The 21,231-nt window shown below is 42.5% G+C and overlaps 1 protein-coding gene across 1 annotated transcript in view; it reads right to left on the bottom strand.

Annotated features, from left to right (window-relative positions):
* The window catches only part of COL27A1 (collagen type XXVII alpha 1 chain), a 460,501-nt gene that overhangs the window by 406,598 nt on the left and 32,672 nt on the right, over positions 1 to 21,231 (bottom strand). Inside the window, exons 2-3 of the mRNA XM_073590987.1 lie at positions 8,807 to 8,877; positions 5,556 to 6,913 (exon numbers count right to left, since the gene is read on the bottom strand). Of these exons, the coding sequence (XP_073447088.1) occupies positions 5,556 to 6,913; positions 8,807 to 8,877 (1,429 nt within the window). The remainder of the gene's footprint in view (positions 1 to 5,555; positions 6,914 to 8,806; positions 8,878 to 21,231) is intronic.

A 21,231-nucleotide genomic window follows, 5' to 3' on the forward strand; every position in this document is an offset into this window, starting at 1 on the left:
GACCTCTTATTTAATTTTTTAACCAGCCTTGAAAATATGAAAGCTGAAATCTGATTGGTTGCCATGGGAAACACCTCAGCTTAGCCTACCTGATTTTTTCCATGAAGTCTGTGTTTTATAATTCTAAACTCTTAGAGACGGACATCTTATGGCTTCAGTCAACTACTGCTGTCCCTAAATAACGTAGGAGATACTAAATGACAAGAGGAGCAGCTACACATAGTATCCAATCAGACCACCTCTTTAGTTTCCTAAGGCGCACTGGAAAAATGAAAGATTAAATCTGATTGGTTGTCATGGGAAACACCTCAGTTTCTTGCCCACCATTTTATCCCTAAAATCCAACAAGCTTTACAAATATAAATCATCATCTAGTATTTCAGCATTAAAACGTGACAAAATCATGAAAATCGCTGAGAAGCCATCATTGTTTTCCACGTTTCTTATCATTTATACAAAAAGCATTGAATAAAGATAATTCACCTCTGCTGTCTAAAACCTATATAAAGATGTAAGTTCCATTTCAATGTTCAACAGGGTTGTCTCACAATGACAAGCCTTGTCCAGATACCCCATTAGGATATATTGGGGTCATAAGTTCCTCACGTAGGAACCCATACTAAAAATGGAGAGTCTCTGTGCGCTTCCGACCCGTTACCCTACATTATGTAAAAGGCCATTCATTCTCCTGTAGTGACCATTTAAGCATGGGTTCGAAAAGCCGGCCACTAGCCAGCTTCTTTTAAAAAAAGAGCCATCTCTGTGAGACTACCAAGTTGCAGCTAGCCTATTACCTTATCAATACTATCAATGGCTTAGATTGATGGGATGGATTTTCTCAGGGATATACGGTCATTTATAAGGCTAATGCTCCCATATGCACTTGTCATGTTGTCACGTCCCATTTTTCACCTGAGGATGTTTATTTAAACCTTTAAAAAACATTTTTTTCTGGGATGTAAAGTTTACCATAAAAATTCAGCCATAGCTCACCAGCAAGAGCTTCAAGTGGTCAGCGTGCACCAACCCAGCCCCAAAAACGGCTACAATATTATAATTATTTCTTCGACCTCATTTACAGGATTTTTTGGCCTACGTGATGTCCGTGTGTGAACGGACCAGTTATAGTCTATGTGCTATTGCACTACCTCTTGTCTGTTTTATGGCCAACTATTTGCTTGTACTAGCAAGCAGCTTGTGCCCCTGTCCACAAGGACAAGTACGCATGAACCCATCCAAGTCCAGATTTTCCACGGCCGTCCGCACACTTAGGGTTTAAAGGGTAGTTCCCAATATTTTTAGCAGGAGCGCACCGCTTCCATGCATCCCATCTTCTTACTTGCAGGGAGGCAATTGCATCTGCTTGATTGACAGTTGGAACTAGCAATACTGTCACACCGCTGGACTGAAGTGTGCGCTCTCCGATGCTGCAAGCAAAGACAGCTTAGCCTTTGCAGAACTGGAAAAGCACATTTGCACTGAAGCTGGCCGGTTATCAGTGCCTTCTTGCGATCCGGACAGCTTTAGAGCAGTGCTTACAAGTTCTACTATAAAGAGCTTATAAGTGCAGCACATATTCTGCCACCTCTGTTGGACTGCAGAGGTGGCAAGCAAATGAGCAGTAAACTTAAAAACTACACACAAAAAAAGAAAAAATGTTGCAGCTTCTGGTAAAATTTTCAGAGTAATCTTTATTCCATAAGAAAAAAACAATTTAAAAAAATATGGTGGACAGGAACATAAGCAAGTGACGCGTTTCGAACACAGTTGTTCTTTATCAAGCTTCAAAGCTTGATAAAGAACAACCGTGTTCCAAACACGTCTCTTGCTCCTGTCCCTGTACACCATATTTTTATTTTTATTTTGTTTTTTGATGTAATAAAGATTACTCTGAATATTTTACAGAATCTGGAACATTTTTTCTCTTTTTTTTTTGCAATTGCTACACGAGTGGTTGGCTCATGGTTCCGTGCACGCTGGACTGCTATAAACTTCAACGGTGAGCTGGCATTATCCTTTTCTGTAACTAAAAAATTACACATCTTTCTGTTCTTGAGAACAGAGAGGATTTTTAATAATAAGTAAATTATAAAGAACATGAGAGTAACCCTTTACAACCCTCCCCCAACGCTCCTGACAATTCACCGGTCTATCTCGAAACACCCACAAAGCCTGCCCCCTTTCGGTCAGGGATGCTCCGAAATTGTCGGGGTTGTGTCTCAAAATTCAGGATAATCCCAGCTTAGGGACAGTTGGCATGTATGCTGCCTGAACCCTGAATGTTATAATAAATTATTATATGGCCACCGCATGTTATTATTTATCCGATAAAACTGTAAAAGAAATGTCATATTGTTAACATTACCTGTGATTGGTTAAGTCAACATTGAGAATATTTTCTGCCGGTAGCCATACGCTAAGGATCCATGCGGATGCAATCGATTTTAATTCCTTACAGCTCTGCATTATGTATTGTGAAATATTTGGAGACCACCTTGAGCAAAAGCCATGGAGGGGCGGGGGTGACTGTCAGTTTCCAGGCTTCCGTCAGACAATAACTCGATTTCTCCATATTATACATCTGGAGAACATCATAAATGAGCCTGCAAATCTAATAAAAGAGATAGCAGAGGTTGATCCTGAATCGGAGCCCGGTCCGCACTCCTGCAGAGCGTTCATTAACTGCTAATAAGAGCGCAGTTTTATTCTTGGGTCTGAGAGAGGGATTTCCCAGGAATTAATGTTCACGGCTGAACAATTGTCAAAAAAAAAAGTGATTCCTTGGTCGAGAGCAGGAGGAAATGAGCTGTGATCTCACCAGTATAGGCTGCCAGTAATGTGTGTGACTCACTCCCTTGTCCAGTGTGCACCAGTATGTTTTGCTCTGTGCACTGGAGGACTCTACTGCTGCACCTGGGCTCGCGGCACTGTCATGGAGTCACTTTCCTGCCGCTCAGGAACTATAAATTCATACAGATGCATATGTGAATGTAAGTGAGTACTTCAGACTACTCCTCCCCTATAGACACAATGACGTGTAAAATAAAACCATATTCGTATACATTGGTAATCCACTGATCCAGGTGGATCCATTATTGGTGGCCATTTTTGGATGCTGCCCAAAATACTAATTTTTTAAATTTGCTAGTGATGTCAATGAGGTGAGGAGGACACTGACTGCTAAGGGGGATAAATCTCAGGACCGACTGAGAATGAAAACTTGTCTGTTATCTACCATTACTGATGATCAAAAAGATTTACAGGACCCTTGTCCAGCAGCCACCAGACCAGAGCCCTGCATGGTCTGGCGTGAAGTCATCATTGTGGGGCAACGCCATCATTGTGGGGCGACGCACACATGACTTGGCAACAAGAGGCACCAGGGATGCTGGCAGTTAGGAGGTTCATAAAGTTTTAGTCTGACAGCTGTGGACTACCGATGTGGCCGCTGGACCAGGATCCTGTGCATCTATTCTGACCTTCTCTATCATATACTACTTCTTTGGAAGTTTATAAGGCTATGGCTGGCTACCTTTATGCCCCCTTACACACGAGATGAAAGTCGTCCATACAAACCCAACAATGCCAAATACTATATATATATATATATATATATATATATATATATATATATATATATATATATATATATATATATATATATATATATATATATATACATACACACACACACACACATACACAGTATATATAGATAACTTTTCATCCATATCCATTGCTAAACAAAGCCGTACATATTTACATCTCACACTATTCCCTATTTTAGGGAACATCATAGCTACAACCGGTACATTATTTCACATCACTTTCCTAATGGTACCGTCACTGACTGCTGCCAGGGGCTTATATTGCAGTAATAATCTCCTCTTTTAGCACTCGGCCAATTATTTAGTTCCTTTGCAGACCACACTTGTAACATCTGCTTGTTAGAGGAAACATCCGTCAAAGTAACTGCTTTCCGATTTATCCCAACATCTATATCAGGAAGCTTACAGGAACTTTCAACGATCCCTACAGTACATGTAAAAGTAGGTAACCTGCAACCGGCTACATCTTCCCACACGTGATCTTTGCTTACTATTCTAAATCCAACACCATCTGAGGCTGCGCTGCAACCAAAGGTGTCAGAAGTTTGAAAATCTTTCCTTACGTCTGTTTAAGAAATAAAGTACTTTGAGGTCTATTTTTACATATGGGGTATTAGTTCTAGATTTTGATTGAGGAATCTGAATTTTCAATGCCTGATCTGAGGTTTTTTTTCCCCCTCCAGATATGATGCAATATGCAACAAAATCAGTAGCGAAGTCGATGACAAAATCAACTTTTAACAAGCAAATATTTTAAGTCACATTATGCTCAGCCTTTAGTGTAAGTGGGTGCGGTTCACACTGCGTTTTCACCTACTATCAGTGGCTCCGCTGGATTTTACATCGGGGACTTGGATGTTTGTGCTGACGGGGCCACTGACTTCAACGATGCAGATGAAGTCACATTGTGCTCTGTCGGACATCACTTTCGGCAGTATCCGCTCTATTTGACTCAGGCACAAACATGTGGTTGATAGCATCTCGTTGTCAGCTTCCAGTAGGTTGCTGAAAATGATGTCCGACAAAGCAAAACGTGACTCCATCTGCATCATTAAAGTCAATGGCCCCATCAGTGCAAATGTCTAAATGCCATTTTTCAGAACTTTAGATGTTAGCCCTGGCAAAAAGCTTAAACGTGATGTGAACCTCCCTAAGGCCGGGGTCACACTTGCGAGTGCAATGCGAGAAACTTGCGCGAGTCTCTCGCATCAATACCCGGCACTTAGGACCGGAGCATTCAGCTGCATAGAAATACATGCAGCCGCACACTCCGGTCCCGAGTGCGGGCGGCAGTGCCGGGTATTGAGGTGCGAGTTTCTCGCCTTGCACTCGCAAGTGTGACCCTGGCCTAAGAGTGCATATCAGGACATCAGTAGCACTAAAACCATAGCATAACTAGAGTATAGGAATAGTGTGGCTATCCCTTAATAATGTAAGTCAACTGATACATTAAGCTTTGTTGACAATTTTCCGTGTATTGTTGCCCTAATTGCAAGAGATAGGTACATAATACAGCCTGACTCACAGAGGTTCTAAAAAAATACAAAATACTGAAGCAATCATATGAAGCAATGCAGAATTAGAGTTAGGATGTGACAACGTGAGCCATAATGTAATGTGAACTAGCGCCAAATTCAAACAGTTTAATGTTTAGGGAGACTTATAAGTGTTAAGTTAAGCATGGACATTAGATGACCGTCGAGTGAATGCAAAAAATTTTGTTGAACTGGTTAACCATGTAGTTTGGCAGAATCATCTCTAACTCATTATGAAGATTGGTAGAACTTCTGGTTACACCACAAAAGTGTTGGCTGTGCCCCACATTCTGCCTAAAGCTGGAAGAAACACAAGAACAGAAAATCCCTCCTGGTCAATGGCATTAATAAACATTTTAGTAATATGGATTGTAGCAAGCATGATATATAAAAAAAAATTGCTTCCACTTACTGGGGCACCCTGATCCCCTTTGGACCCAGGAGGTCCCATCAAGTAAGGAAATGCAGTCGGGTCGAGCCACAGGTAATCGTGAGTGACAGGTATGCTGGTGAACGCTGATGGGGAGGTGTGATGAAATCCAGATCCTGGTTTGGTGTAAGGTACTGAAGTGGCCGTCGAGAAGACCTTAGGGCTTATAGTACGAGGCTTAGGAGTCAAAGTACTGGGTCGCTTCTCTAATGCTGGTTTTGGGTCGGTGGTGTTTGTACTCCTGGGATTTCCGGTGCTTTTTTTAACCTGCTTAGATGAGGCAGTTGTTGCTGGAGGCCTGGTGGTTGTTTTTTGGTAGGTGGTCTGCTTGGTTGTCTTTTCTGATGGCAGCTGCTGCCTCTTGATCTTAGTAGTAGTAGTAGTAGCGTTCTGACTGAGTGATGCATTGAGTTTGGTAACGGAAAGCGGAGGCTGTCCTGCTGGAGAAGTTACAGTTGCGGATATCCTGAGGGCCACGGTGGCTGTCCTTGTTAAGAGGCTTGAAGAAAGTTGAGTGTCAGCTTTGTGAAGAGATGGAGGTCTTGAGGGTTGTAAAATTGGCATTTTTGTTGTTAACTTCACAGAAGGAATCTTAACTTTGGCGTTGGTTGACAAGTTTGTTTTATTCGTCGCCGTCTGTGCAGCGAGGGTGGAAACGTTACCGGGAGATCTCAATAGCTCTTGAATCGGAGGCAAAATGGCTTCTTGGGGTAACAGTGGAATCAGAGGCGGCAGGTTCGGCCGGTAGGTATCGGCTTGCCTGCACTGCTTCTTGAGATATTTACAGTAATTATGAGCTGCCTTGGCGGAAGGATAAATATCAAACTGGCATAGAGCACCTTCAAATTGTATAGTCTGCTGGTTCAGCTTTCCTAGCATAAATACCCCGTCAGAATCCAACGTGTCATCTCTCTTTATTTGCAGGTTGGCATCAACTCTTTGCTTCCCACAAGAAGTATACAGAGTCACCTTTTGGCTTTGAATATCAACGGCCATATTGTGCCACTGGCCATCATGGACATTGTAATCAAAATATACAGACTTCTTGTCGCCCACGTACACTATAATTTTCCCCGGGATGAACTGCAACCCGAGCTCAAGTTTTTTCTTTTTGCTTTGGACAGTAAATAAAAAAGCATTGTTAATGCGATGGGAGCAGAGGCTCAGCACCAGGGTGAGATTGTTTCCTAAACTCGGGGGTATGACGGCGAATATCGGGGCTTCGATACGCGCTCGCTGCGTCAAAATAATTCCCGATTTAAATGGTATGACCCCTTCGGGAATTGGGCGGCTGGATGGCTTGCTTCCCATGAGGCCCAACTTCTGAAGAACGTCCACATCTGAAAACCAAAAATATAAATAGGTTACGATTATGTGATTACATCCAGAGCGAGCGTGTTATGTATAGAGTGGGTCTACAGCGGACAGGCAGACATGGCTACGCTGCATCCTAATGAATGGCTGACAAGCAACCGTGGCCGCTGCTGCCTCTTAATAAGAAGCAGTTGGAGGGTATGGAGAGCCCTGGGCAAAATGTCAGACTTCCCATTTTTCCTCTATATTGTGGTCAGGATGCCAATCGCATGTCAGGATGTAAGAGATAAAGGAAGGACTTCAAAACAGAAAATGGACATGAAAGATTTATTCTAACCAGTATACAGCCAGCTTCCTATATACGGCCCTCTGTACTATAGCACTGTAAGAGCATCTGCATTTCTACAAGGCTCTGTTCAATCTCAGACTGTCTAGTCTACATATGCACTGTGCAAATATACATCAGGATTATCGATCCATACAATGCCCATCATGTATGCCTTTAATTTTGTAAGGAGGTTCACATAGTTGTCATTCCATATGGAAAGACAAAACTAACAGTGAAATATTCCAATATATGTTGCATTATGTATATACTCCCCAAAAGTGATGTCTCTAGAGGAGAGCACATCGAAGGCACATAGTCCCTATGGGCCAGTCACACATTAACGTGGGGTCTTCTATCTCAAAGCATAGGGACAATGCATACAGTTTTCCTATGTGAATGGACCCTGAGACTTGAATACCACTGTACCAGTCATAACCAATGTATAGACAGAGAAGAGGGCTGGCCTAGTTATTGAAATTGATCAGTCACTCTTGTACATGAAGTTGTGTAGCTTACTAATTTAAAGGAGATTTCCATTTTCAGAAAACCACTCTCCCTCCTTAAAACCAAACAAACTGTTCTTTACTCAGCCTCCTCAGGTCCAGAATGGAGTCTCAGCCGCTGCTCCCGATGTCTTGTCTGCAGCAATCACGTCAAGTCAACAGAGCTGCAGGCAATTAGTGATCTCAGTGGCTCTGCCCGAGACGCTCAGAGTCACTACGCTCACCGATTGTCTGCAGAGCTGTCAAACGTCAGCACTGCAGGCAAGAACAGAGACTGGGAGCAGTGGCGGAGACTAGTGCTGGACCTGGGGAGGGTGAGTAAAGGGCTATTTGCTTTTTAAAGCAGTCTGCATCTAGGTTAAGGTGTTTTCAGAAAAAAGAGCGCCCATTGAATCACATTTAACTGAAATATTATTTTTATCTGGACAACCCCTTTAGATTTATAGCTCAGAATTCAATTTTAATATACCTACTTGTTCCAAGCGCTCCTGTCTTCTCTATGAGAGAGCCGCTGCCAGACTCCTCTGCCGGTGGCTTATCTCACCAATACCATAAGGATCAGTAGTCCCACATAGGACTTGCATCTGTATTATCTTACCAGTCATCTACTGGGGAAGAGTCAGGAGAACCCCATACACATTAGACTGTCAGCTGACCCTGTCTTTCTCAATGGCTTACTCAGACGTTAGTCTAATGTGTCTATGGCCCTTACCGCTACCTAGTTTCCTACTTCTTCAGTATGTCCATAATCCCTTCTTTATCCAGTCTCCTAGTCTCCTTCCTTTATCCTCATTTCCTCCCCTCAGACAGACCACCAGATGAGACTTTTTGTGATCACAAGAATAGATCATTTACATTCCCGCCTTTGATTTCTATTTTTTTTATTTTTTGCAATTAGCGGCTGCCATTCTTTTTTCCACCCTTTAAATATAGTATTCAATATCCTGGGAATTATGACACCACAGCTGGAGCAGGACAGAAAGTCCATCAGACAAGTAGTGGCTTCTATGCGGAGAAGAGCAGGTGTTTGCACACAATATCCTCAATGTCTGTACAGTAATGGGAGTACTAAAACCAAAATCATTTACCTTCAGCTGCTCCCTGAGAAATATCCAGGCAACAGGAAACATAGAAAAGAATCCAAAGAAAGAGCGATCTCCTGAAAGAGAAGGAAAGTGGGTTTAATCTGATGAAAATGGCAAAAACAAGGTATAATAAATGTGCCTTTCCATAGTACGCAGGTTAATATTCCAACATCTATCCCACAACTCGTCTATATTACATCGACTGCCTCGTCAGATGCTTGTGCTGCAGCTCAGCCCCTTTTCCATGCTTTATACTGCAGCTCTGCTTTTTTAGATCAGCTCACCAACGTTAAGAAGATTATATGGCCCCTTAAAATTTTTGACAATTGCGCAAAATGTTATTAAATAATAACAGGAGTAATTCAGACCCTATTGATTCCATATTGATCCTGCCAGTATTTACTGCTCCATTGCATAGGATATGTGATTGCTGCAGACAATCACTGGACATAGCAGTCAAATGTCTCCTGCTGGCCTCTGCACTTCCTGCTCCATCTACACTGTCACATGACCGTGGCAGCCAATTAGTGATAACATAATTTAGGATTGGCTGCTGTGGTCACGTGTCTGTCCAGACGAAGCAGGAAGTGGAGAGACCAGGGGGGACGGAGAAACGTCAGAACATGGAGAATTTCTACGTTGATTTTTACTTATTTGTATTATTTTTTGCAATTCTGAACAGTTTTTAACAAATTTGAACTGACCGGAAAGCCCACTTTAAGTTTGCAAAACTAAAAACTTGCACAAAGCTAAAATCGCCAGTGCAAAACTGGAGTTTGTAAGGTAATTGCCACATGCCCCAAAAGAGGAATACCCCTCAGCTGGTACAATGCTTGTATCAATGGTCAATGCAGCTACATAGCCGACCACATTACACCCAAGCATTGGTGATGTGTGGGGGTCCCAGGCTCCTGGGAAGGGAGGACACATGAGACAACCTATAGCCAATTCTGACATCCGACAAAAAGAACTGCATCATGCATCCAGGTTATGGACCTAGCAGGCAATTCTGCATTTAATTAAAGTAAATCGTTTTCAAGATAGCCAATGATTTTACCACCATTAGTACAGTGCTGGTGAAGGTCACTATAAATCGCACCAAGTTCACAAGCGGTGATTCTGAGTCACTGTCACCACCAAGAAAGGTCAGAGACACTGAGATCTCCATTCTGCTGACACTACATCATCAGAAGCACAAAGGGCACCCTGGAAAATAATGACAACATACACCCACCCCGACCCGATCTGCAGAACACAATCCATTGTTACGCTGGCATGATGTGAGTTTGCCATTTAAACCGCTCAGTTCAGATAGAGGTTATAGTTATTGGAGTGCAGCCATGGATGTAGAACCATGCCACTATCTAGGCGCGTTTTATTGTACTGCTCATCGTGGTCCATGAACAGAATACCAGAACTACGGTAAAATGCTGGTACTAACACCTTGGAAAAAATATATCATGCATTATAGACCTAATTACAATACCTGTATCATAAACTAAATCATATAAGACTACCATTTTAAAGGGAATCGGTCAGCAGGGTTTTGCTATATTATCTGAAAGCAGCATGATGTAGGGGCAGACCCTAATTCCAGTCAGCATTTGAGTTCTGCAGAAGAGAACACAGGGATTATGTCACAACTGCTGCACCCAGTAAAATAAGTGACACATTGCTGGAATCAGGGTCTCTGCCCCTACATCACGCTGCTGTCAGATTACATAGCAAAAACCTGCCGATAGGTTCCCTTAGTTGAGGAGTGTTTTGTAGTATTGCAGTTGATAAGCACTCAGCGATGATGCCAGAAGGATGGCAAAGTACCTCTGAACCAACTGTGTTGCAAAAGGAGTCAGACACCAATATAGAAGGTCATTGCTGATGTTTTATAAGCAAGGGACTGACAGGGTATTCGTGCTAAATCAGAGGGTTAATGAAGACGGGAGATTTGCGAATAGGGTTAAAAGGAGTTGCCTGCTTTGGACGATCCTTATCATAAGGCCGGGATCACACATGCGAGGAATGTCTTGCATAATAATACCTGGCACTGCCGCCGGCACTCAGGAGCAGAGAGTGCGGCTCCATGTATTGCTATGCGGCCGCACGCTCCGCTCCTGAATGCCGGCGGCAGTGCCAGGTATTAACATGCGAGACTCGGACGTATTCCTGGGGCGGCACGGTGGCTCATTGGTTAGCACTGCAGCGCTGGGGTCCTGCGTTCGAATCCCACCAAGGAGTTTATATGTTCTCCCTGTGTTTGCGTGGGTTTCCTCTGGGTTCTCCCACATTCTAAAGACATACTGATAGGGAATTTAGATTGTGAGCCCCATCGGGGACAGTGATGATAATGTGTGCAAACTGTAAAGCGCTGCGGAATATGTTAGCGCTATATAAAAATAAAGATTATTTATAAAAATAAAGATTATTCCTCGAATCTGTGATACCTTAGAAAGGTATAGTGAGCCTAATCTATAAAGGTATGCACAGCACCAATACATATAAAAATGAAGCTTTACATAGTTGCCAAATTTTAAGTGACTGTTACAATTTTTTGGATATAATTCTGTCAAATTTGGAGATGTCCTGGACATCTAAGATACATCAACGTCCCGTTACTCTGTGCCAGTGCCAGACGGAGAGTTCTGCAGGCTACTTTGCCCTGATAGTTTTTAGGTTAGTCCATATAGACTGCCATGTACGATCAAAAGAACTAAAGTTACAAAATTTCCAGGGTCCAAAAGTTATTATTGCTCAAGCAAAAAAATTAAATTCCCATAAACCACAATGAGCCACTCGTTTAATGGAATACTGATGTAGAGTATTCATTAATGACACATCAACAGAATTCCTGCCCTCAAAAATGAAAATCCTAACAAATGGTACCAAACCTATACAAATCCATCGGGAATAACCAGCTTGTCATAAAGATTTCCTGATGTTTTCCCAGAAGTGAGGACAGAACAGAAGACTTCAACATGGAGCATGCCCCGCACGGTCTTGGAAAAGCTCCAAGTGCCAAAACATTGAAACACACACTTTGGCAGGGAATAACAAGAGAGTGGAAAAACTTAATCCGGCTCGGAGATGTCCGGTCAGTGACTAATGAAGGGTATTAATTGTCTGATGCTAATGGATGGCTTTTTTCCGACCGTCTGAGAATATGCGGAGAATTTTAGCCTCATACTCTACGCTGCGTTGTACATCACATTACTTTACAATGTGTCGTTTAGAAAAATATGAGTATGTATAACATCGAGAATTTTTACAGATTTTTGCAGATTTTCTATGTGCCATCCACCATCATATAGGAAGATGGAGGATTATGGTGACCACTCTTGTTAGGCGCGATAAATGGCTCCACGTGATTAACCGCATTTTTGTGGTCCAGTTATCTGTGCCATTTATGTAGGAATTAATTGGGTATATAAGCTTTTTTGTGGCCATTGTAGGTTGGAAAACTTTTCAAAAAGAACACCCCTCTCAGAAAACCACTGATTCCACCTCACATGATACATACTGGCCATCTTCTTAGAGATGATCCCTCTAGGAGTCCACTTTTCAACAAGATTTTGGGTAATTTTTTTCCTCAAACAGGGTTCACTTTAGATGGAAACTATTTTTAGGGCACTGTATGGTAATATTATGTGAGCACTCGGTGGCAGTATTATTTATTTGTTGGATGCACTATTATCCCAGCACTATATGCTCCTACATCCAGTAGTATATATAGTCATGGCCGAAAGTGTTGGCACTCTTGAAATTGTTCCAGAAAATGAAGCATTAATTATAGATCTTTTGTTATACATGTTTATTTCCTTTGTACTCCTTTACGAGAAGGATTTTCGTTTACTGGACATACATTTTGGCAAACAGCAGTCTAGATTTTTCATGTCTCTGTGTTAGCAGTGAGGTCCTCCTTTGTCTCCTGCCATAGCGTGTCATATTCCAATGTCGACAGATAGCTCGTGCTGACACTGATGTGCCCTGAACCTGCAGGACAACTTGAATTTCTTTGGAACTTTATTGGGGCTGCTTATCCACCAATCTATCCTATGTTGCAATTTTTCATCAATTTTTCACTGCCGTCCCCTCCATGGAGATTGCAACCCATGCCACTGTAGCTAAACTTTTTGATTATTTAGTGCACCATGAACAAAGGAACATCAAGATCTCTGGAGATGGACTTGTAACCCTGAGATTGTTAATATTGTTCAACAATTTTGGTTCTCAAGTCCTCTTTCTCTTCTCCATGCTTAGTGTGGCACACAGACACACAATGCAAAGACTGAGTCAACTTCTTCCCTTTGTATCTGGTTTCAGATGTGATTTTCATATTGTCCAAATCTGTTACTTGCCACAGGCAAGTTTGATCGAGCATCACATGCTTGAAACAAAGTTGTTTACCCACAATTTTGGAAAGGTGCCAACAACTTTGTCCAGTGCATTGTTTTTATTTGTAAAATGAAATCGAAATTGCCCTTTTTCTGTTTGTTTTTTTTGTGTTGTTGCAATACACACAAAAGTAAACATGTGAATAACAAAACACGTGTAATAACAATAATTTTCTGTTAGAAATACTTCATTTTCTGGAACAACTTCATGGGTGCCAACACTTTCAACCATGACCGTAGGAGTTCATGGTCATAAAATTTGAAGATGGACAATGTTATGTATAAATTATAAGCCCGGCTGTATTTGTAACTTTCATAGTTGTGAATGGAGAGAGATACGCTTTGCACAGGCACCACTTCAGACAAAGCTGCCATGGTGCCAGTCAAAACAATAAATTTGGAACTTTTTTTTTTTTAGGAGCCAAAAATCATGCTCTTCTCCAACCAAGTGAGCAAAGAAATGTAGGCAGTGCTCAAAAAGTGCACAAGGATGCAGTCTATGGCTGCTCACTCGAAAAAGATAAGGGCTCTCCCAAAAAAATGTCCTTGTCCCCTTGTACCAGAAGGCCACAATGAGTGTCCAGCATTAGTGGCCTCTTCTCCTCGAAGCTTGGGGAGAGTTGTCATGCTCCCAGCATCTGTCCCACAGGAAAGTAAAGCTTAGTCTCTCAAAGGGATTTGGATTCTTAATATACGTTGGGACACTCATCTATTAGACATTTATGGCAATCCCCAGAAATTTCTGTAATGAGACAACCTCTTTAAGTCAGCAGGGCTCATGGGATCCTGTGAGTCATAGACCTCAATTGCTCATTGTTTTTGCGCCTTTCTTCTGGAGTAAACATAGAAAAAGGTGCAATTTAAAAGTATAAATAAAAGCAATTATCAAAACTAAGTCAATATTACTTGGGTTTGTTCTTTTTTTTGACAATGTGGCTATGGTTTTTTGATTCAGACATTTAAGCCTCTTTCATCATTTGCAACTTTTTGAAATGTTACAAAAATTTTGCATAATTGTATTCCGGTACCCTACTGGAGGACAAAAACCTATCATAATTTATTTTGGCACAACTGAAGACAAACGTGGGGAACTTTAAAGGTTCATGCGACTTTTTGGTCTAAACACAGGTAAGATTTTACACAAAGTTAATCAACCTGTGTGCGCCATTTTGAAGAGTGTGATGCGAAATGAATGCCATAAGCCAAAAAGGAAAAGACACATGGAAAAAAAATACAAATGATGACTAGGGACTATAATACTTGAAATGTTAAGATGGCCACACAATAACCGGAATACAGATGCACGATTGGGAAGGAAGTCGCTCTCCATTTTGACCATTAAAGGTCATAGAGTCAGGGGAGATCAGCTTCATCAGACAGGTTTATGAAGAAGCCCTTGGATGAAATACTAACACGACTAGCAGGAAACCTATGAAATCCTTCCTGGTGTACAGTCATTCACTTTTCCAGTTTTTGCAACAGCATTGTCATTATAAACAGCCAAAAGGCATCCTGAGCCCGGGCCTCAATTTGTTAATTCAGTTCAAGTGCCAGCTGCCAAGAAATCGTGCAAAGTGCTCTGTGATTTACATTTTCTCCAAGAATTGCTTCCACGTTAAGGTAAAACATAAACAGTTTCTTATTAGTCCTTTCCATCTGGGGACTCTTCCATGTGGATGTCCTGAGTTCAGAGGACCGAGACAGATTCAGGGGGGTCTTGTACTTCAGAGCTAAAATACTGGGCAGGCCTCAGTCATTGGGGGCCATGTGCAAATAAAGCCAAGACTCCCAATGGATTGTATAACAGAGGAGCCTATGGAAAATACCCATCAAGGTCAGTGTAAAGCAAACAGGACACCGGTTGCATCCAAACAATATTGCTTCCATATTTCAAATGGAAACACGGGATCGTAGCATGGAAATTTCAGGTGATGTCATAGTCTTGTTGGGAAAAAAGGGTCGTCTAACGCAAATGTTCTTCTTCATTTACCTCCAGGAACATTACAGGCACCAGAGGCAATGAGGCGTCATGACAGAATGCTAACGTAGGCCAGATTTATACTGGATGTACGAAACTACAAATGGGGACTGCAGCACTTAGGAAACAGAATCCTCCCTTCCCCATACATAAATGCCTCCTAAATATTGGAACGAGAGCAGATTTGGCGGCCACCTCTGCTGGACATATCTGTGCTCACATCAATGCAAAACTCGTTCATGGTAATAATTACTGTATCCCTATGGTACGTCCAGACTGGACTTGTCCAGAATGGCAAAATCCATATAAGGCTATGTGCCCACGTAGCGTTTTAAAACGCTCACTAAAAACCGGACTCCTTCCCAGAAATCGCGCGTTTTTTCCGCGCGATTTCATCGCGATTTTACCGCGATTATGATCGCGATTTTGCCGCGATTTTCGCGTGCGATATTCAAGCACTTTCCAAGCGATTTGAAGCATCGCTTGGAAAGTGATTGACAGGTTGGCCACACTCATCAAACATAGTGTTTGACAGGTGTGACCAGGTTTTTACTATTGAGGCCGCCTATGCGGCCTCAATAGTAAAAGATAGAATGTTAAAATGCTAAAAAAAATAAAAAAATCTGGGTATATTTACCTTCCGGCGTCCTGCGCTGCATTCCCGGGCCTCAGCGTTCCCAGTAATGCCTTGCGAGACCTGTGATGACGTAGTCTCGCGTTGCTATAGCGATCTCGCGAGACCGCTAGAGTCATGCGAGACTACGTCATTACAGGGCCTTGCCGCAAGGCATTACTGGGAACGCTTAGGCCGGGAAAGCAGCGCGGGACGCCGGAAGGTAAATATACCCCGATTTTTTATTCTTTTTTTACAGGGGTATGGTACCCATGGCCTGGAGGATAGTCTCCTCTCCTCCACATCGTCGGTACCAACCGCACATGAGACGCTTAACTTCCCGCATGGTGGGCATAGCCACATGCGGGAAGTAAGCGATTCTCATGCATTCCTATGGGTGCGGAATCGCGGCAATTGTTTGCGATTCCGCACAAAAGAATGAGCATGCTGCGATTTTTTCTGCGATGCGATTCCGCCGCGGAAAAAAGCGCAGCATTAGCACAGCATGTGCGGAATGCCATAGGAATGCATGGGGGGCGTTCTGTACACGATTTTTAAACATGTTCGCTGCGTTTTCGAGCCGAAAATCACGGCAAAAACGCTTAAAAATCGCTACGTGGGCACACAGCCTAAAACTGTGCGGATTTTGTTGTGAAACTCCAAAAGTGGATACAGGATAAATTTGTTGTAGAAATCAAATTCGTAGGGTTGGTGAATTGCCAATGCTGATTTTTCTCCATCGCATGTGGATGAGATTATGCTGGCAGTGTCATACGCTGTGGAATTTCCACTCACAAAATATGGATGAAAAAACAAAATCCATTAATACATCTCCAGAGAGGGGACATATCACCCTCATATTGAACCTATGGAATTATTTATAATTGGGGAAGCTGGAAACTAATTATAACTGGGGAAATGAGACTGTTGACATTTGAGCCTCCATTGAAGTAGGAATCTCTTGCAGTGACCATTCAATTGCAACAGGAGATCTATTCTGAGAACCAGTCAATAAGACTGGAATTCGTTTATTCAGAGGCGGAAAAGTACACCTCTGAGGCAAGAGCTTCCTCTGTTCAAATGGCTTGTCTGAGTCACTTTGGAGCCATTGGTCAGTGATGAATATTGGGGTTTGCATCAATCCAATATTTATGCAATATATATTTTCAGCGTTGTAGCTAAAGGACGAACATAATGCATTCACTCACATAACCGTAAGGCCATTCAAACTCCTCCAACTTAATATTGATCTGAAGATGAATGAAGCAATCCATTCCATGTTTCATCTCTAACAAGGTAAAATCGCAATAGGAAACATGACAAAAATATCTAGCACCTGGGACCTCCAGTGGTGAAGATATACCGAAAGTTGTGGATCTAAAACTTCTAAAAAACCTGGCATATCCCACAACCAACTTCTATATGAGCGCTCCAAGGGGGATAATTGTGTGTAACTTTGATCTAATAAAAAACAAGAGTTTGGGGTTCTGTCATTGTTCATTCTGGAAGATGGAGCGCTACTCTCTATAGAGATAAGAGCCATTCCTGCAACATCAGGTTTAGTACTCCTCTTTTGTTGCTACTTTTTATTTACTCCCCAGCAACAGGCCCGCTGTCTTGGGGTCATACTTGATTCCGAGCTTTCCTTTGCCCCCCACATTCGATCACTGGCTCGCTCTTGTCATCTGCACCTCAAAAACATTTCTAGAATTCGACCTTTTCTTACCTTTGACTCTGCAAAAACTCTTACTGTTTCTCTTATTCATTCTCGTCTCGACTATTGTAACTCTCTTCTAATCGGTCTCCCTCTTACCAAACTCTCCCCCCTCCAATCTGTCTTGAATGCTGCAGCCAGGATCATATTCCTCACCAATCGTTACACTGATGCCTCTACCTTGTGCCAGTCATTACACTGGCTACCCATCCACTCCAGAATTCAGTATAAACTTATTACCCTCACTCACAAAGCCCTCCATGGCTCAGCACCACCCTACATCTCCTCCCTTGTTTCAGTATACCACCCTACCCGCGCCCTCCGTTCTGCTGATGACCTGAGATTAGCATCCTCAATAGTCAGAACCTCCCACTCCCGTCTCCAAGACTTTACACGTGCCGCACCAATTCTTTGGAATGCACTTCCCAGGTCAATACGATTAGTCCCCAATCCCCACAATTTTAAGCGTGTCCTGAAAACACATTTATTCAGACTGGCCTACCACCCCAACACATTAACCTAATCTATCCCTGTGTGGCAGAGCCAAAAGTTTTACCATAACCAGGTTCCCCGCATCATGTTCCCACATGCTTTATGCCTCCATTAGCCCTCTGTGTCTGTACTGTTACACACTTAACATTATGACTGGTCCATACAATTCAGGGTAATTGTTACCACCCACCTTTCGTGTCTCCCTCTTTCCTCATATACTGTAAGCTTGCGAGCAGGGCCCTTTTTCCTCTTGGTATGTGTTATAATCTACTGTATGTGATTATTGTTATGCTGTAATGTCTATTGTCTGTACAAATCCCCTCTGAAATGTAAAGTGCTGCGGAATATGTCGGCGCTATAAAAATAAAATTTATTATTATTATTATTTCATGTAATTACACTGTATTGTTTACTTTTCATTTTGTAACATTCTATGTATATTTTTTGATAAACACTGCCTACCTTTCCGGATTAAATAAATAAAATGTAATAGTACGGTTCCCCTTACTCTGTAAACCGCACCTGTGAAGCCATATGCTACCTGTAATGGATGACCAATCAGTCTGTATAACTGATTAATGGTGGCAGCTAGTAGTTGTTTTGCTATTGTGGAGTTGACAATGACCGTATCAGGCTATTATAAAAGTTTAGGGTCACTTAGAAATTTCCTTATTTTTGAAAGAAAAGCACAGTTTTTTTTCCAGTGAAGCTAACATTAAATGATTCAGAAATACACTCTATACATTGTTAATGTGTTAAATGACTAATCTTGCTACAAACGTCAGGTTTGTAATGCAATATCTTCATAGGTGTATAGAGGCCCATTTTCAACAATCATCACTCCAGTGTTCTTATGGTACTTTGTGTTTGGTAACTGTGAAAGAAGGCTAATGGATGGTTAGAATACCATTGAAAACCCTTGTGCAAGTATGTTAGCACAGCTGAAAACAGTTTGGCTGATTAGAGAAGCTATAAACCTGACCTTCCTTTGAGCTAGTTGAGAATCTGGAGCATTACATTTGTTGGTTCCATTAAACTCTCAAAATGGCCAAAAAAAAAACATTCATGTGAAACTCGACAGTCTATTCTTGTTCTTAGAAATGAAGGCTATTCCATGCGAGAAATTGCCAAGAAACTGAAGATTTCCTACAACGGTGTGTACTCCCTTCAGAGGAGAGCACAAACAGGCTCTAACCAGAGTAGAAAGAGAAGTGGGAGGCCCCGCTGCACAACTGAGCAACCAGACAAGTACATTAGAGTCTGCAGTTTGAGAAATCGACGCCTCACAGGTCCTCAACTGGCAGCTTTATTAAATAGTACACGCAAAACGCCAGTGTTAACGTCTACAGTGAAGAGGCGACTCCAGGATGCTGGCCTTCAGGGCAGAGTAGCAAAGAAAAAGCCATATCTGAGACTGGCTAAAAAAAGGAAAAGATTAATATGAGCAAAAGAACACAGACATTGGACTGAGGAAGATTGGTAAAAAGTGTTATGGACAGACAAATTCAAGTTTGAGGTGTCTGGATCACACAGAAGAACATTTGTGAGACGCAGAATAACTGAAAAGATGCTGGAAGTGTGCCTGATGCCACCTGTCAAGCATGGTGGAGGTAATGTGATGGTCTGGGGTTGCTTTGATGCTGGTAAAGCGGGAGATTTGTACAGGTAAAAGGGATTTTGAATAAGGAAGGCTATCACTCCATTTTGCGATGCCATGCCCTGTGGACAGCGCTTGATTGGAGCCAATATCATCGTACAACAGAACAATGACCCAAAGCACACCTCCAAATTATGCAAGAACTATTTAGGGAAGAAGCAGGCAGCTGGTATTCTATCTGTAATGGAGTGGCCAGCGCAGTCACCAGATCTCAACCGCATTGAGCTGTTGTGGGAGCAGCATGACTGTATGGTTAGCAAAAAGTGCCCATCAAGCCAAATCAACTTGTGGGAGGGGCTTCTGGAAGCATGGGGTGAAATTTCTCCAGATTACCTCAGCAAATTAACTGCTAGAATGCCAAAGGTCTGCAATGCTGTAATTGCTGCAAAGGGAGCATTCCTTGACGAAAGTTTGAAGGAGAAAATTATTATTTCAAATATTCAAATAAAAATCTTTTTTTTCGAAACTTGTCAATGTCTGGACTAGATTTTAAATTCATTTGGCAAGTCAGTTGATTAATAAAAGTATGAGTTTTCATGGAAAACACAAAATTGTCTGGGTGACCCCAAACTTTTGAACGGTAGTGTATATATATATATATATATATATATATATATATATATATATATATTTAGCTCTGGGAAAAATTAAGAGACCACTGCACAGATTTATAAAACTCATTTCTCTACATGTCTTGCAGCCATTCCATTCCAGTGTCAGTTGAATTCCAACCAGAGTACACCTCATTCTATTTAAAGGGAACCTGTCACATCCCCAGGGCGTTTTTCAGTTAAAGAGCCACCTTCAGCAGCACTAAGGCTGCATTCTGTGAAGGTGGCTCTTCTTTTTCTGACCCCCAGTAATGCCAAAATATTGACTTTCATAATTAGCTCCTCATACCTGTAATGTGTCCCACAGGTATGATGTGTCCCCCTCTATCAGCCGCCTACCATCCGTCAACCATGCCTGTCCGGTGCCTCGGCGGCGCCCACGATCTGTCCATCATGATGCCCCATGCATCGCTGCCTCCTCTTGATTTGAATCCTGGTGCCTGCGCGGTGAGAAGTGTTCTCGGGCATGCGCAGTGCGCGCTGCCCGAGAACCGACATCAGGCTATTGCGCCTGCGCGTTGTGGAGGCCCCAGATCCCGCCCTGCAGTGTGTTATGACGTATTCACACTGCGGGGCTGGGGCCTCCACAACGCGCAGGCGCAATAGCCTGATGTCGTTCTCGGGCAGCGCGCACTGCGCATGCCTGAGAACATTTGTCACAGCCCAGGGATTCAAATCAAGAGGCAGCGACGCACGGGGCATCATGATGAACAGATGGTGGGCGGCGCCGAGGCACCACATAGGCATGATTGACGGATGGTAGGCGGCTGATAGAGGGGGACACAACATACCTGTGGGACACATTGCAGGTATGAGGAGCTAATTATAAAAGTCAATATTTTGGCATTACTGGGGTTCAGAAAAAGAAGGGCCACCTTCACAGAATGCAGCCTTAGTGCTGCTGAAGGTGGCTCTTTAACTGAAGAGAAAAGCTGGGGTTTGTCCACGCTAGATCACAAGAAACCAACCGAAGAT

Source organism: Dendrobates tinctorius, unplaced genomic scaffold (assembly GCF_039654945.1).
Source record: "Dendrobates tinctorius isolate UK_male_01 unplaced genomic scaffold, ASM3965494v1 ptg000120l, whole genome shotgun sequence".
In the NCBI taxonomy this organism is placed as follows: Eukaryota; Metazoa; Chordata; class Amphibia; order Anura; family Dendrobatidae; genus Dendrobates; species Dendrobates tinctorius.